Below are 16,729 nucleotides of genomic sequence, written 5' to 3' on the forward strand. Positions count from 1 at the left end.
CTAACCAATTTCATAACTATAATACTAGATTTTCGACTTCTATAATGACAATTTATAAACAAAAATCTGGTACACATAGTAGATTCTCATTCATCGATACCGCAATCGATGAATGGAATAAATTACCTTATTATGTTCAAAATTTACAATCCATATACACTCTTAAAAAACTCATAAAAAGCCATTATTTATCTGAACTTTATTATACATAGCTTTATTTATTTATGATGTCTTTTTTTGATTATTGAATTTGACTTTGTTGTTTTGATTATGTATTATTCTGTAATTTACTGTAAGTATTCCCATTTAGGGACTACAGTGGAAATAAGTTGCTTTTTTGTACTTTTCTGTGTTTTTATCCTTGAATGTATTTTACTTATAATTACTTCCGAATGAATAAATAAAAATTGTAATACCAATAAAATTATGAATTAAATTATGAATTACAATGTTTTAACAGAGGAAATAAATGCATGCACTCAGTTTCTCACTAACATGCAAATTTCAGAACTATATAGTTATTCTTTATTGATTTTATTTTTCCTTATAGCTGGTTCTTGAAAATGCTTCAGTGTTGCAGATGTAAACAGTGGTTCCATGAAGGTAAGATCAAGTGCAGCCTGTTATTTGATTTTCTAAAGCCATACCGTAAATGCTTGAATAAACGCCGTAGTGCTTGTATAATACTTGGAGGCTTCATGCGGCGCTTATTCAAGAGCATTGCTTATTTCGAGGGTGGCGCATATAAAACAATATTGGCATGGCGCTTTCCTTGCCCTTTCCCATGTTACCTATCTCGCTTATTTTGTTGTTGTTTTTTTGACATAATCGTATTTTCATATTTCGGTAGGCCTATCATAAGTCCTAGTCATCGTAAATAAACGTTTATAAAGAAATACTTGTGTCTTCATTGTGTTATTCATTCATTTAAAAACTGTATACATATGTATTTCAAACCCTGTTGAAATGAAGTTTTAAAGAACTGGTCTCACAACATAAAAAGTGAAAATTGCTTACTTCGAATTTTCAACTGTCATCCACCAACCCTTTTTCAAGAATGAAGAAACCGGTGGAGTAAAACCCTAGTCACATGACAGCGGAGAAATGTCTGAGTCACGTGGCGTGATGACCAGCTGATATATTGCGGGGGGGGGGGGGGGGGTGCCTGCCTTTGTCCTTATTGAGATCTGGGCTGGTAGCTGTAATATAAATCGATTCTTTGACACCCCGTTGAAACAATCTGGACACACAATTCAGGATTTTTACTTCATCAGGGTCGAAATTAGAACCATTAGTGTTAGCATATGGATACCATCTGGAGTCGTCTTGCATGTGTTTTCTTTGAGACATGCCTGCAAAGGTCTTTCCGTCTCACCAACGTAGTGGGAGTAGCAGTCTTCACACTGAATGTGGTAAACTACACATGATCTTGCCCCTTTGAGAGGTCTGTCTTTCGGAGACACTAGCATACAGTAGATCTGATGGTGTTAACGGGACATGTTTGAACCATGATACCAGCTTGCCGGATCTTCCTGCTGAGCACTTCAGATATGCCTTGGGTATACAGGAGGGTGACATGTCCAACCGCTCTTGCGGTAAACGCTAAACGTAAGAGAACCATCAGGGTGTCTGGTAATTTGTGTCTAACATAGCATTTGGTTAAATTTATGAAAAAAACCCTGTTTCTCAAAGTGTTTCATTACACACACTAATATACACTCTCAATTAAGCGCTGCGGTGCTTAGTGAAAATAATCAGGTTTGGTGCGGCGCTTGTTTGAGCATTTACGGTGTCCATATTATCAAATTGTATTTGTCAAAAAACTTTTGTATGCCCATGATGTGCCTATATCAGGTGATGATGTGATGTCGTCGTAGCCATATCTAGGCATGTCACATGTTTCATCAAATAATATTTGATAGTCTGGACAGGGCTAAATAAATAAATAAATGTTGAAGAGTTCGTCCAGATTTTAACAGTGTTTAAATATGCAATATCCATGCAAGCTATATTTGCTTCCTTATTCAAGAGAGTTATGTAAACACCTGGTAACATAGTAAACTGGTCTCTTTGCAGAATCTGGCAACGTGAGTGGATAATAATGCACATTGTGTGTTTTTTTAATCATTGTTACTTTCAGCTTGTGTGCAGTGTCTGGAGATGCCTATGCTGTATGGGGATAGGTAAGTATTTTGTCTCACATTTTCTCTCAGTATTTCACCCTTCTGGCATACTGTATATATAGATTCTTTTTGGTGTGAATCACACCAATAATAACCAAATAAATCCTTCTGGTTTTCAATGGGATCCTTTGGTTTTGAATTGGGCAGTACACCAGAAGGCAACCCCCCGGTACTCTATTCAGAATAGGGTGATTATGATACGTTCTTTAACTTCAAAATGGGTCATGTTGCACACATGACCAACACACCATTTCCAAGCACAAGCAAGGTGAATACATGTAGTCTCTCTCAAAACTCAATTTACAACCATTTGATTAAAAGCCCAAGATTTACCACGTCCTAAAAATATGATCATTTTTTTTTTGTTTGCAGATTTTTCATATTTGTTTGTTCGGTCTGCAATCGGGGTCCAGAATATTTGAAGAGGCTGACAATGAAATGGTAATAGGGAGCATTCGATTTGCACGACAACATGATGTTAGAACTGATTCACTTATGCGTGACTGTCCCACGTCCTCTGCACAATTTACAAATTGCGTCCTACAACAAGAACTCTAACATTGTCTCATGCACAGATGGCTTATTATTGATGTCCTTACATTCTACATCATAATGCCGTCATGCAATCGAAAGCTCAATAATTTTAAAAACTAGTGAAAACCTGTATTATTTTACTGTTTGTACACATTTTTAGATTATTATGAGATTTATGTGTATGAAAATATTCTATTAAATAAATTTCACTTATAACCTCCATCAAGAAGGTTATGTATACACCCCTATCTATCTGTTAGCAAGATTATGCAAAAACTAAGGAATTGGATCATCATAAAATTTAGTGGAATGTTACATAGTAATTTTAAAGAAAAAGATGGTTAACTTTTGGAAGAAAGGGTCAAAAGACCAACTGAATGTCACAAGAATTTAATTTTTGTCTTCCCCCCCCCCCTCCTTGCACTTACCCTCGAGCATAAAAGAAAAAAATGGTATTGCTCATGCGTCCTGCATATTGTTTGGCATTCAGGCACAGGGCGATTGTATGCACTCTAATAAGTGACTTCTCTAGTTACACCTGTAATTTTTGACATCCATTAGCTTCCATTTAGACAAAGAGCAAAATATAAATGACATGACCCATATATATTTAACTGATCTTGTACATTATACAAGCATTGCCTACACTAAATCAGATGCTTGTTGAGTACAATACTGCACATGTAATCACTGCCAACAGTTTTCCACCTCTACAAATACCCGCTTTCTTTGGGGACTTCTTAAACAGTACTTATAAAAACTCTTGAAAATTTACTCGCACTTATTTTTGTTGGTCTTGGGTTACATTGAAAATGTTTTTCCTTGTAAAAAAACTGTCTTACTAAAGTGTGTAAGCTCAACCCTTGAATTCCAAATGTGTTATGTGTTTTTTTGCTGTTTGTTTTTGGGAGGTGGTGGGTAAGTGGTGAGCTTTGAATAATGTTATCCAGATTTTTTAATTTCACATTTTTAACCTATTTTTCATTAGGGGTGATGTTGCGCATCTTGTACTCTATAATCTAACATTATTGCATAAAAAGAAATATTATGATATTGAAGAAGAAATTATTCCATTTCTTAATGAAATTTGGGACAGACTGCAAGCACAAAATGTAAGTTTTATATGTTGATTCTTTAATATATATAGTTATTAGTTAATTTTTGTCATTTGTGTACGCTTGTTTATACTTATCTTGTTGATTGACACTTAATTTATTTTCGATGACAATGAACAACAACAAAACAAGTATAATCTGTTTTCATTAATTCCTAATATTCCTTTATAAGTATTTTTAATTTATTTTTTTCAGCTTCATCCTAGTTCCAGACTTGAAAGACCCCGATGTATTTTAGAAGCATTATCGTCATCAAAAAATAAGTAAGAAAATTGTAACTATGGTGACTAATTGCCTGGGTTTTTTTATAGCATAGATTCTTTTCCTTTTGCAGCTGTTTTGCTCACGTTATTGATTGATTTAAAAAGAAGTGTTAATATTTGGCTAATGTAATGTAATTTTGATGATAATTTTATGGTAATTAATTAACCAAACAAATAACAAGTTATGAACCTGAATACAACATTTGTGTGTTAGGAAGTAAGCCTTGAACAGGAGGAATATTTAGGTGTTAACTGAATTTGAGGTTGTAAAGGTTCATTAAAAACATTCATTACAATCCCAGAGCTCTGTATTTATTTCTTGCTAGTACCTGTGCCAGGTTTGTTTCTCATAACTAAAAACATTTTTATTCCCCAAGTCCCATAAACAGTAACTTTGCTTTACAGATGATAAGACATAAAACGCATTAAATTGGCTCAGCTTATTAAAGACATTTTTATTTTACAAGAATCTAACATTCATAATTTTTTTGTTCATAAGATTTCGTTGTGGAAAAGAAGTTAAGAAGAAAAAAACCATTTGGGGGTTGAGAATTCGGACACCACCAATCCAACCCCAAGTTGTCTTGCCAGCTATTGGACAAATCACAGAAGAAGTTATGAATGACCTTCAGATGAAGGGTCGAAAGGTTGTGACATTTGTCCCAGTTCAAAGGTAAATTTCCACCATTTTCATTTATTGTAGAACAATTACAAGCATAACTCCATTTTAAAATTTGTTTTCCTCATTTTAATGTTCTCTCTTTTTAATGTTTTTAATAATGTGTGTTCCCTTTTTTCAACCTGCGTGTCATTGTTTTCTTTGTCTCCTTTTTTATGTATTCTTTTATGCATTAAAGTGATAATATATTACTGTACTAAGTACTGATATAAATTTAAATACAAATTAAAAAATAAAGATTAATTGTAGCTTTACTGTGATAAATATAAATAGAAAATTTGTCATTTTTAAAGACAAATATTTGTTATCCAGTTCGTTGTTGCAAGATGCCCAATTTATTTCACTTATGGTAATATAATAATAATTAACAATACTGTAATATAGAATAATATTAAACACTGTAGAAACAAGAAAAATCATTTTCTATTTGACCTTTTAAACAAAATTAGAAGAAAAATGAATAAGCATACACACTTTATATTTATACATGCATGTTATGTTTGAGTAAAGTGATCAAACAGATCCTTTCTGTGACACCCAACCACAAAATGAGTCTTGTTGCATCAGAGACTCGAAAACTAATCACCCACCATCATTAAGTATGCAAATAATAAATGTTTAGCTAGAGGCGGTTTGGTGCAGCGGGAATGGTTTGGTTTCCCAACTTCCAGGTTGGGGTTTCAATCCCACGCTGTGCATTTCGCTTGTGTCCTTGATCAAGGCACTTTATCTGCATTGCTTCTCTCCACCCAGGAGTATAAATGAGTACCTGGTGGGGTTGCCTGCTCCTCCGCTGATTACTAGCAGCAACATTTAAAACATGTGGACCCAATGACCGGGGAAAAGAGAACTGCGCTTTATAACCTCAAGGAAGAGGCGAATTATAAATGCCCGTACCAGTACTAGTACCAGTGCAATGAGAAGAATATTTCGTGAGCTTAAGGGTTGATTTTACATTCAATGAGGCTGAGCCATGTCCATCTTTCAACGAATTAAAATTTTGCACATTACTATTATTGATATTTATATTAATGATAATATACCCAATGTCACAAAATCCACTAATCAAATAATAAGGATATATTCTTAGATGTGTAATTAATATTTTGAAATTTAAATAGTTATGATATCATTTAAGAATTGGGGTATGGCCTTTAAAACCAGACTCTGGAGGAAAAAAAAAGGTTTAATATGTTGCACAACTACAAAAAGTTGGGGAAAAGGTTGGTTACGCCCTTTTTTACCAAGTTTTTTAAAAATCTGTAACTCATGAACCAAGTTTTTTGTCAAATATGCATTTTTTGTCTTAGTAAAATCAGTGGTACAAGATATCAAAAAAGTTTTTTCTCTGGAGCCTGGCTTTTAAATATGAAATATGTATGAAAATGGAATTATTAAAAACAGATAAAAACATTATAGCCTAAATGTGTAATTTATAATATTTTTGTAATTTACAGTAATTCACCCGTTCCACTGCTGCGCAAAAGGAAGTCCAACGGAGAAATAGACAAACGTACGAAAAAAGCAAGGAAAATGCTGGATGGTGAACACAGGGTATGATGAGAGATTCCATTTACTTCAACATGTAGTAGACTGAAGTAGTTACCAAATATGTATTTTTATATGTCACCACCTCTAGCAAAACCCTACATTTGTCGCAATTACTTATTTTGCACAAGCACCCAAAATGTTTGCGAATCAGGATTTTTGACAATTTCAGGTTTTTGCTGTTTCTAAAAGTAGATATTGAAGAACATTTCTGCAAAATATCAATTACTAAATCTAACTGAAAATTATATTGAAATTATTTTTAAATTACAAATCTTAATGATAAAATACTTTGCTGATATCCGATGAATTAAATATTTATAGCTTCGCTATTAAATACTCAACCAATCTCTGTTAAATAGACACTGTTTTCATGCAGAATGTAAAAATACCAAAATGTCCAAAAATGGTGGGTTTTTTTAGAGCCTGCCACATAAACATTCATATTGACACAACAAAATAAAAGGTAGGTTGTCATTAATCATCCAAAAGCTGGTAAATGTGTTAATGTGTGGTGGTTGGTACCTGTTGTTCCCATTAATAATAGTATTTTGTCGGTCTTATATAGCGCTTCATGCATAAATCCTCTAAGTACCTCACATTACTACCCCTGTCATTGGATCAAACATGTATGGAACACATACTCAGCTCCCTGGGGAGAATTCCATAATATTACAGCTAGTAATCAGCGCAGTTGTGTTCAAACCTACCAGGTACCCACTTGTACTGCGGGTTGGAGAGAGGCAACCGTAGGTAAAGTATCTTACCTAAGGACACAAGCAATGTGTCTCGAACTTCCGATCCTGCGATCAGAAGTCCAAAGCCTTTCACGCTGCACCATACGCCCCCATTAGAACAGCAGATGAAAAAATATATAACATTATAAATGCTTACTAAAGTATAATAAAAGATATATATAAAATTAAAAATTTTTCCCTACAGAATTCAGTAACAGCCATCTCAAGTAAAAACAAAACAAATACAAGCCTCAATGGAAGGTGCAACACAACCAGTTTTCTTAACTCCATCCCTGTTGGTGGGCCATCTGTCTTGGATTCCATTCAACCGCTAGAGACATTCCAGTGTGGTGACAGTTTGTTACCAGCTACTTCTTATGCAAACAGTACAAGCGCATCAGATAGCAGCTCCGTTGTATCGATGGCAAGCATGACCAGTTCCGAAATCCTTTCAAGGCGAAGAAAACGGCAGAGAAAATGGAAGAAGTTTGTCCCTGAGCATGATCTTGAACTTGAAAATGGTGAAGATATTGCCAACAACTTCACCGTGGTAAACTCTAAAATAAATGGTCTTTCAGAGACACAACTCTCGCTATCTGATCTCAAGCAGTCAATCAAATCATATTTTGGAGTGGAGAGCCGTATCGCATCTGGTGAACAATATACTATACATGGCAAAAGGACCACTGAAGATGGACAAGTACAATATCTCATTGAATGGGATTCTTGTCCTTAGTATTAAAGAAGATCGCATACGATAACCAATTATATGCAAGACCAGAATACTGTACATTGGCATAAACCATTTTACATAAAATAAACTGAAAATTGATGGATTTTGTATCATGTGACATTGGTTATTTATACCATTTCGTCACTCCTGAAGATTTAGTTCCATTTGTGCATTTTTTGTTCTATTCGTTTTGTCCCATTGCACGCCTCGACCTAATACAATCTTTCTGTTAGTTAAAAAACGATGGACTGTTTCCATTCAGAAGAAAGGTAGACTGAACTCTATTTTTTTCCTTAACTTATTAAATGACAAGGACCTATTTTAGTTGTGTTATAAAACAAATAGTAAATGTTTTGTTATTCATACAATTGCACTCAAAACATTAATTATTTGTATAACAATGCACTGTATGTGTACAATCAGATATTCATTTGCTTATATTTATATGTAGTTTTCCCTATAGCATTATCTTATTTTGCCTTTCGTTATTCGTAATGTATGTACTGTATAATGCATAAGAATGTATAATTATTATCAGCACTATGCTCCTTTTTAGACATGCATTATACCTTCAATTCTACCCAACACAAGTTTCAGGCACTTATTTTTAAAATTTATTTATCTCTGTTCTCTTTTACAGTTTTTTGACATTCCACAGTATAATAACCATATAGTACATCTTTAAAAAAAATTAATTCTGATATTTTTTAGGGAGATTGTTGAATATTCATTATGTTGAATTGTGTTACTGTTAAGCCCTGTCTAAGTTATAACATTTTCCTTGACAAAAAACTGCTGTATGACCATATTTAGTGTTGTAATGTCATCGTGACCATATTTAGGCATGTCACATGATTTAATGGTTTCTACGGGGCTTTACAGTATATGCATTATATTGCATTAGAAATAACTTATTTTGTTCAAAATTGATTACAGTATTGCAAATCCCTCCTTTCCGCTCTGGCCAGATGCAATACTTATTTCCTTATTGTCCATATCCAGCCTCTTGTATCCCTAGTTAAAAGGTGCTTTATAAATTCATAAGTTTTTTGAGTGTTAACTTGTGGTTCACCAAAATCAGAACCGAGCATTACCAGTTTGATGGGAGTGTTGATGTTTATCGTAAGTGCTTTGGCATTTCTTTGAAGGGAATATTTACATTATAAATTAACGATTTTTCAATATTAAAAATGTTAATAAGAAAGATGTTAATTTTTGGTGGTTTTTTTTTTATGAGCTGACACAATATGAGTGGTTTATGTGTTGCATTACAGCATTGACAGAGCCTCAGAATGCTATAGAAGACCAAACTTGATCTTGCAATGTAAAAGTCTACAGTACTTGAGTGGATTTTCTTAGGTAACTTGCAGGTATAATATTTGTACTAGTAACAACTTTAAACTAATGTTGGAAGGAATAGTTGTTTATTCAAGTCACTCTCTCACAGGTAATTAACTTAAGCCCACGAGAAGAATTAAATTTGAAAAGGGAATATTTAGTGTACCGTCCTCTCATTGGCTATGCCCATGCTTGCTTGGCACTAGATTAAATTACTGTATAAAAATTCTTCATTTAATTTGCTTGGCATTATTTTTAAATATTTAATTTAGATGCTATGGAAATGTGTCTTGTACATCTAGAGCATTAAGCTGGGCACACATTGAGTTCAGTTGGTTGACGAATCCATCTCCGCTCTGAGCGCTTAACGACATGATGTTGTCTGCTGATTGTCCGTAGCAGTCGGGTGGATCGACATTGAAAACATGTTGTACGTGCAGTGAAAAGCCTGGTTTTTTAACAATCTCTACACTGCCGCTAAAGTGTTTTCAGTGCAATTATTACACCGCGTAGCAGTCCCCAAAGGCTCCCTGATTCGACCGACCAATCAGCATAACTACTGTAAAAGCTGTCAGTGATAGCGTGTAGCGATAGTATGGAAACGATGCTTAAGCATCTGTTGGCGTAGTGTATGCCCAGCTTACGAGTAGTTTAATCATCAATCAAATATTATTTAGGGACTTTTTCACAATTTGTTCAGGTCTGAGTGTTCCTAAAATATTTTTTGTACTGTATATAAAAATACTTTTTATTAACCAACTGGGCCATTGAATCCTAGAAAACATTTCAATACCCTATACAGTATTTATATTGTAATATGAAAGGTAAAATCAGGGAAATCCTGTAAGTTAAATTTAAAACTGCTTTTTCTTGCCTAATTAAGCAATGTCTCCCATGGTACCATGTCAGATTGTGCTGAAAAATCCCAGTTGCAGTGGAAAATTTCAGAGTTTATGTCCCTTTACCTATTTAGTGCCACGCCCCTTTTTTGCACTAGCGAATTGCCGCAATGTGCATTTATTAGAAGCTTGTACTGTTACTAAATTTAATTTTTCTCCAGCTTATTACAGTCAGTGTTTCTGATTTAAAATATTAATTCAGGCGTATGTTCATTAACGAGAAGGCTTATTGGAAACAATATATGAAATGACTTAGTTTAGAAATATGTATGTCTGACATACACATGCAGAAGCCGCTGGTGGTTTGCAATGGTGAGTGATAATATCTATGCAATGAATAATCACATTATTATTATTATCACGTTTATTAATAGAAATTGAGGTTCAATCAAAATAAATGACTAAAACATTAAATTATGTATTTTCCGAAATATTCTTCCAGGTCGAGTAGAAGCTTCATATATTCTGTATTTACGTGCGTTTGTTCTACATTACATTACAAATGCGTGATATTTAATTTAGTGTGCATTTTGTTCACTACATTACATTACACGGCATACATTTACGAGTGCAGTGGCATTTCCAGATAATCCAACAAAATGCTTTGCTAGCTCCTTAATCATCTGGCGACTTGCAATGAGAGATAAATAATATTTTGTCTGAAGTCTGTCAGATTTATTACCATTTTTATTTTGTTTTTATTCGGTATCTGATTAAAAAATAATACCCAGACGATCAGTTACTGATAATGATATTACTATCTCCTGAAAAAGCCATTCCAGTATTTTTTGATATGCCAATGTGCAGCCACTGCATATTATATGCCATGCATTGTCGATTCAATGCAATGGTGTATTGTATAATCCAATCTGACCAGAGGACCTGCCCAATAATAGTACTGTTCTGTGTACTTGACTTTGTAACTGTTGATTTTTGTAGAAACAAATATTCACTTTGTAATAAATATATCATTTCTGAAGTTTTTGTTTTAGTTTGAGGGATAACTTGTCTTTAATAATAGCATTAAAAGAATTAAGCAAAACAATTTATTAAGACAAGGCCTACAAATTCTGAACATTGAATGGCAACTGGTTACTGCAGGTAATGGTTCAAAGAGAGTATTGTATTATGACTGAAAGATGCATTTTAACAAGCGTGGATCCAGAGTTTACCCTGACTATCGCACATTTGAGGTCCCAGGGTGGGTGGAGTCGTAAGAAGAAAGCGTAATTTGTGGTTAAAATAAAAGACACATTTTAGTTGGGGGGGGGGGGAGGTGTTGTGGCGGTCTGCTGATCCTCCTCCAAAGTTTCAATTTTTCTGAATGCTTGCTTCTAAATTTCTTGCATTCTGAAACGTCTATTCATGAATGAATACACTCCAAATTCATAGTTTTCAGTGGTAGATCCAGGAAATTTTCAAATAAAGGGGGTCCAGGAAGGACTTTCACAGTTGGAGGGTGTGGGCTGAGGTAGGAAAAAGTATGATTATGCCACCTCTAGATGGCCGGAAATGGCACTCCCAGAATTATAATTTGAATATAATTTTATTTTTTTTTATTTTGAAAAATTGTGTGGGTTAAGGGGCAGGTGGTCTGGCTCGACAGCTTGAAATCCGCCGGTGGTTTTCCATATTTTACTATGGAATATTAACCATGATGATGATGAGGAGGAGGCCTGGAGAATGACGGGTGGCCGCTCGGGCTTAGTCGTGGGATTAAAGCGAGCCGTCAGGAGACCACATTGTTCCCCCAATTGAGGTGTAGGGGAGACAGGCCTAAAAAAGTCCAGTGTTTCTGATGTACGGAAGACTAATTTAAATGATTTTCTATAACCAAGTCTCTTAAAAATACCTCAGATTGGAACTACCAATATACGTATTGAGCACAGGGAAAAGCTGAATTCGTCCTTTCTGCTAGGGAATTCACCTAGTTTATAATAATAATAATAATAATAATAATAATAATAATAATAATAATAATAATAATAATAATAATAATAATAATAATAATAATAATAAATAATAGTAATAATAATAATAATAGTAATAATAGCCTAATAATAATAATGTTACACTTGTATAGCGCATAATGCAAGACAGCGCTTCAAATCATAAAAATAATAAATAAATTTTAAAAAAATAAAAAAACAAAACAAAAAGCAAAAAAAGAAATAAAGGCACAACAAAGGGAATATGTAGAAACTCTGAGAGAACACCTCCCACCTTAGCACAGTCCCGGACACCTACCCCTTATGTTTGCCTTTCTTCACATGGGAGTATCTGGTAGGAGAAGAATGAAACTAAAAGTGCTGCACATGCATAACAAGGACTACTCCCCCCCCCCCCAGATGAGAGAAAAAAGAACGCTTTGTATTCAGTGCATGTCGGATCGCAGTTCGAGTATTGCAGGGGTTCCGTACAGTAGCCCTTTACACAATCTCCAACATTAGATTACTGGGTAAAATGTAAAAAAACAAAAATCACAAATTTTATACTCAGTACCGTACATTACCGACTGTCATAAAAATGTGGAACGTTTCAAATTTGTTGGAGTGCGTAGGCACCCATTGAACAACCCCACTCACTGGGTGTACAGGTCTGGATAACTTTACATTTTACTTGCCACAGAGTATTACGTTTATTAATTAGATATTTTCTCAGTTTTCCAGTTTTAAATTCTTTTTCCACTTGCAACGCTGTTTGATTTGAAATTCACATACCATTCCTGTCGTTGCTCTTCCGGATACCGTATTCATTTTCAGTCTCTCTGTGCTTGGTGGTCAATTTATCTTTCCATTAGGTGTATGAAATTCCAGCTTTTGAGTGTTTTTAAGCTCTAGGTCTACAATTAGGCTACCCACTCCAATAAAGACCCGTTTCTTTCATCATAACATTCGTTAGAATAATAAAATAATAATCAATAGCAATAGCAATAGTAAAGTAATAGTTAAAATAGGCCTCCATAGGTTTTCACTTTACTTTGATTTTGAAATAACAAACTATAATAAAATTATGTCTTTCATAAGCAACGCACATATATATCCTCCCTCTGATTGATTCCTGATTAACCATATATTGTGACAAACTCAAAAGTGTACGTTGTCACAGTAGGCCTACGCAATATTTAGACAATGCAAAAAAAAGGTAGTGTACTTATTTTATCAATATTTTTGTCTTTGGTTGAGGCAGGTGGCATTTTTGAAAGAAGGGGAGAGTTGAAATTCGTCAAACCACCAGTAGCTGCAATCACTTCTTTTTTTTCTTTTTATTTTATCTCACCCTTACCTTCGCCATGCGAACGGTGAGAAGGTCTGGATCCGCGCCTGCGTTAATAATGTTCAAGAAAACATCAAGAAATGCAGAACAACATTTTAATAACTATTTACGGTACTCTTACCCATCTAAGATTGTAAAGGAAAAGCGTAAACCCCATCGCAGTAATTTTGATTGAAATACCGTACTCGCGCGAATAAGCGGAGGGGCGCTTAAATTATTTTTTACACTTTCTGAGGGGCGCTTATTTAAACGGGGCGCTTATGAAAACAGAGTGGAAATTTAGGGGGCGCTTATGGAAATAGACGAAAATCGAGGGGTTCTTATGGGAAATTATTAAATTCAAGAGGCACTTTTTGAATGAAAAAAGATTATATAAGGACATTACGAATAGTGGTCCAGAAAACATGGCTCATGACAAGAATGTGTGAATATTTACATAACAACAAAATAGCAGATGCAATTAGTAGTAGTGGGTAGTGGTTAGCTTGTTGGCCATCGGCCGATTGAGATTAGCAAGATGGCAGGATCATTGTATTTTTTCTTGAAAACTCAGATGAGAATGTGCTAAAGGTCGGAAAAAGAAAAAGAGGAGTAGGACTATGCATAGACAAATATGTAAAAAGAGTAAAGTTGGAAATATAGGCCTACTGTCTGTCCAGGGATCGGAGCACTCATCTGTCCAAGAGAAATATCCTCATTTTGATATTGACCTTAAGAAGAATGTGTTTCCACTCTGTAGCTCAAATCATGCCAACAACCACAGTCCCAGGATTGATTGGATTATTGACTTGCTAATAAGAAAATCTTATGATATTTTTGAGGGGCGCTTATTCAAACGGGGCGCTTATTCGCCCTTCATGTTTATTTCAATCAAACAGACATGTTATTTTAGTCTTTAGTCTTTGCATGGATGTAGGGTCTATAACGAAGAGTGTGCGCACTGCCTTTGTATCGGAATAAGACACATTAATTAGCCAATCACACTAAACTTTATTTGCAAAACTTTCTGTTATCATTAACAAAAATAAATATAGAATTTGCTTATGCTATAGGCCTAGCTAGAATACTAATAAGTTAAAATTATACTTCAGTACCGGTACTTTGTTTTGTCCACCCACCAAGAGACTAAAATAAATACGGCGTACCGGTACCGTACTGATCGATCACCAATGGTTTTGTGACGTGACAAATAGGCCTATTCATTTCAGCCTGAAATCAGGTTTCGCTCATACTTTGGCTTACAGTATGTGTAAAGAGATATAAGCTTGCTCTTTATAATGTTCTGTGCATGGTGTGCAAAGTTTTATTTCAATCCATTCTTTCATTCCAGGGCCTGTACGTGCACAAATCTTAAATTATGATGGTGACGGTGGTGATTACTGATTGATCATTTATTTTTTCGATATTTATATTTTTATGATTTACGTCTTAAACAGCACGTTCCTATGTGAGACTCTTAAGTCGCTGACAATGCAGTGTAGACACGAAGAGCAATTTTGTCTGACAACATCCTAAAAGAGGTACCGGTACGCATTTATAATCATTTTTAGAATAATTAAGGCTTAAACAGTTATTGCGAGACTAAAACTGACAAATCGATGTAGGCTTTTCTTTTTCTCTGACGACAGAGCTGGGCATCCTAAGAGTACCCTCTATAATCCTGGGTGTAGGCAGACAAAACGCCGGCCTGCAATGTGCCTTGAAAGATGAACACAAGCGAATTTCAGGCGTGTTCTGCATTAAAATGAGACCTAACCGCTCATATGGAATATACATTAAACAAGTTGTACAAATCATTTACTGAGAATATAATGGTCCACGACAGAATGTCCATACAACAATTTCTTCACTTTTTCTTAGATTTTCTGCCACAGAAGAGCAGTAGCGAAAGCCAGCATTGCTGATTTCTTGGAAAAATCGTTTAAATGGGTCTTTGCATTTGCATATCCCTGCACGAAGTGACTCCTCGTCAACTTTGCACAAGTTGCAAATAAGTCGATTATCATCATCACGGCTCAATTTTGGCATAGAACGTATAATATTAGAGTCCGTGTACCCATACCACTCCGTGAGCCCACCCCAGTGTTTGCGCTGTTCTAATTCGAATGTCACATTACTGCAATACAAGCCACGGCTTTCTTTAGCAGTTAAAATTGCTTCAGATAGCTGCGCAATCTGGTAAAAATCCGCCTCCGCCTCCAGCAGATCCCATTCAGCAAAGCGCTCTGGGAGACAAAGTTGCGCGGTACGCAAGAAGTTCAGGATGTAGCGAAATATTTTGCCATCACGGTCTATTACGTAATTGCCTTGATTGTCCCTTACTTTCGGGAATCGTCCACTGAACATACTTCCGATCATTGAGTCGGGATAGGTAGTCAGAGTAGATACACTTGTCATGTAGTATTTGCCTCCTACATTAAGGCTGACAATTTGGTCTTGTTTCATCTCTTTCAATCCCCAGCTGAAGATGCCTTAATCTGCTAAAAAAAAAAAAGTCTGTCTAAGTCCTATCTGTATGATCTGTATTTGAAAAATAAACATGACACGGTGTTAATATTCGAAACGTTTAATCCACAGCCCTGATGATGATGACGACGATAATGTTGATGAGTCTCACCATGGTCTCTCTACTGACGTCAACTTGGTTCCTTGGGGTTTTTTACTTCATAATTTTCTTTATGAATATTTTTTTTTTCGTGTAGGCCTATTATTTTTACTTTATAATTTCTCTAAAAATTGTTTTTTACTTTATAGTTTCAACATTAGTTGGCAATGAGGAAAAAAATGTTCTGTTTACAAAACAGCAAAACAACAAAAATAACTACATATTATAAGTTTAAATAAAAAATAAATTGTTCACAAAAACAAACAGCACAACAAAAACATTATATGGAAAGCATGGGGATAGCTCTATGCCCGAGGGTTTGTTTCCGTAGAGGTTCATTAAAAAGTACCCAGCAAAACAGGAGGGCTGGCACACCCGCTAAATTTGTGCCAACGCCAGTGAATTGAATAGAATTTCCGGTGGGGTCAAGGGGACAGAGCCAGTAGAATTGAAGCTTACGTTTTAGGGGTTCTGAATTAATTTCAGAATAGAATCCGTAAAAAAGTATATTAAATATATACTCAAAAATAACAATATAATATTCATACATACCCGATTAAATGAAAAAGTGGACCCTTTTATTTTTTTTTTTTCATGGGTGGAGTGAGAGAGGATAATGGAAATTAATTTCGCAATTTCAGCCATCCCCTGTCCAAAATGGTCCTCCATTTTTATGGTTTAGTCTTTTCAACCGAACTCATACTTCTGGAATATACTTGGATGTAATTTGTAACTTTAATTAATTATAGTGAAATAAATACATGATTGGAGGTCAGCTCTAAACAAACAAAAGAAAAACAAAACATTTAAGAAGCTTTC

At 34.9% G+C, this 16,729-nt stretch overlaps 2 protein-coding genes across 9 annotated transcripts in view; one reads left to right on the forward strand and one right to left on the reverse strand.

Moving 5' to 3' along the window:
* LOC117100013 (metal-response element-binding transcription factor 2-like) overlaps positions 1-10,468 on the forward strand; it is an 18,486-nt gene extending 8,018 nt beyond the window's left edge. For all 7 annotated transcript variants that reach the window (XM_033239551.1, XM_033239554.1, XM_033239556.1 and 4 more), the window contains exons 9-16: positions 551-603; positions 2,141-2,183; positions 2,556-2,624; positions 3,706-3,829; positions 4,028-4,095; positions 4,595-4,768; positions 6,232-6,328; positions 7,265-10,468. In XM_033239551.1, coding sequence (XP_033095442.1) covers positions 551-603; positions 2,141-2,183; positions 2,556-2,624; positions 3,706-3,829; positions 4,028-4,095; positions 4,595-4,768; positions 6,232-6,328; positions 7,265-7,795 — 1,159 coding nt within the window. In that variant the 3' untranslated portion in view covers positions 7,796-10,468. The remainder of the gene's footprint in view (positions 1-550; positions 604-2,140; positions 2,184-2,555; positions 2,625-3,705; positions 3,830-4,027; positions 4,096-4,594; positions 4,769-6,231; positions 6,329-7,264) is intronic.
* Positions 10,469-14,284: 3,816 nt separating this feature from the next.
* LOC117100041 overlaps positions 14,285-16,729 on the reverse strand; it is a 3,342-nt gene continuing 897 nt past the window's right edge. The window contains exon 2 of one of the 2 annotated variants that reach the window (XM_033239593.1): positions 14,285-15,782. In XM_033239593.1, the coding sequence (XP_033095484.1) occupies positions 15,103-15,750 (648 nt within the window). In that variant the 5' untranslated portion in view covers positions 15,751-15,782 and the 3' untranslated portion in view covers positions 14,285-15,102. Of the gene's footprint in view, positions 15,786-16,729 lie in introns of both variants that reach the window. The other variant, XM_033239592.1, reaches the window with a different exon arrangement.

The sequence above is a fragment of the Anneissia japonica genome, unplaced genomic scaffold (genome assembly GCF_011630105.1).
Source record: "Anneissia japonica isolate Jap-2015-1 unplaced genomic scaffold, ASM1163010v1 scaffold256_len832006_cov191, whole genome shotgun sequence".
Classification (NCBI taxonomy): Eukaryota; Metazoa; Echinodermata; class Crinoidea; order Comatulida; family Comatulidae; genus Anneissia; species Anneissia japonica.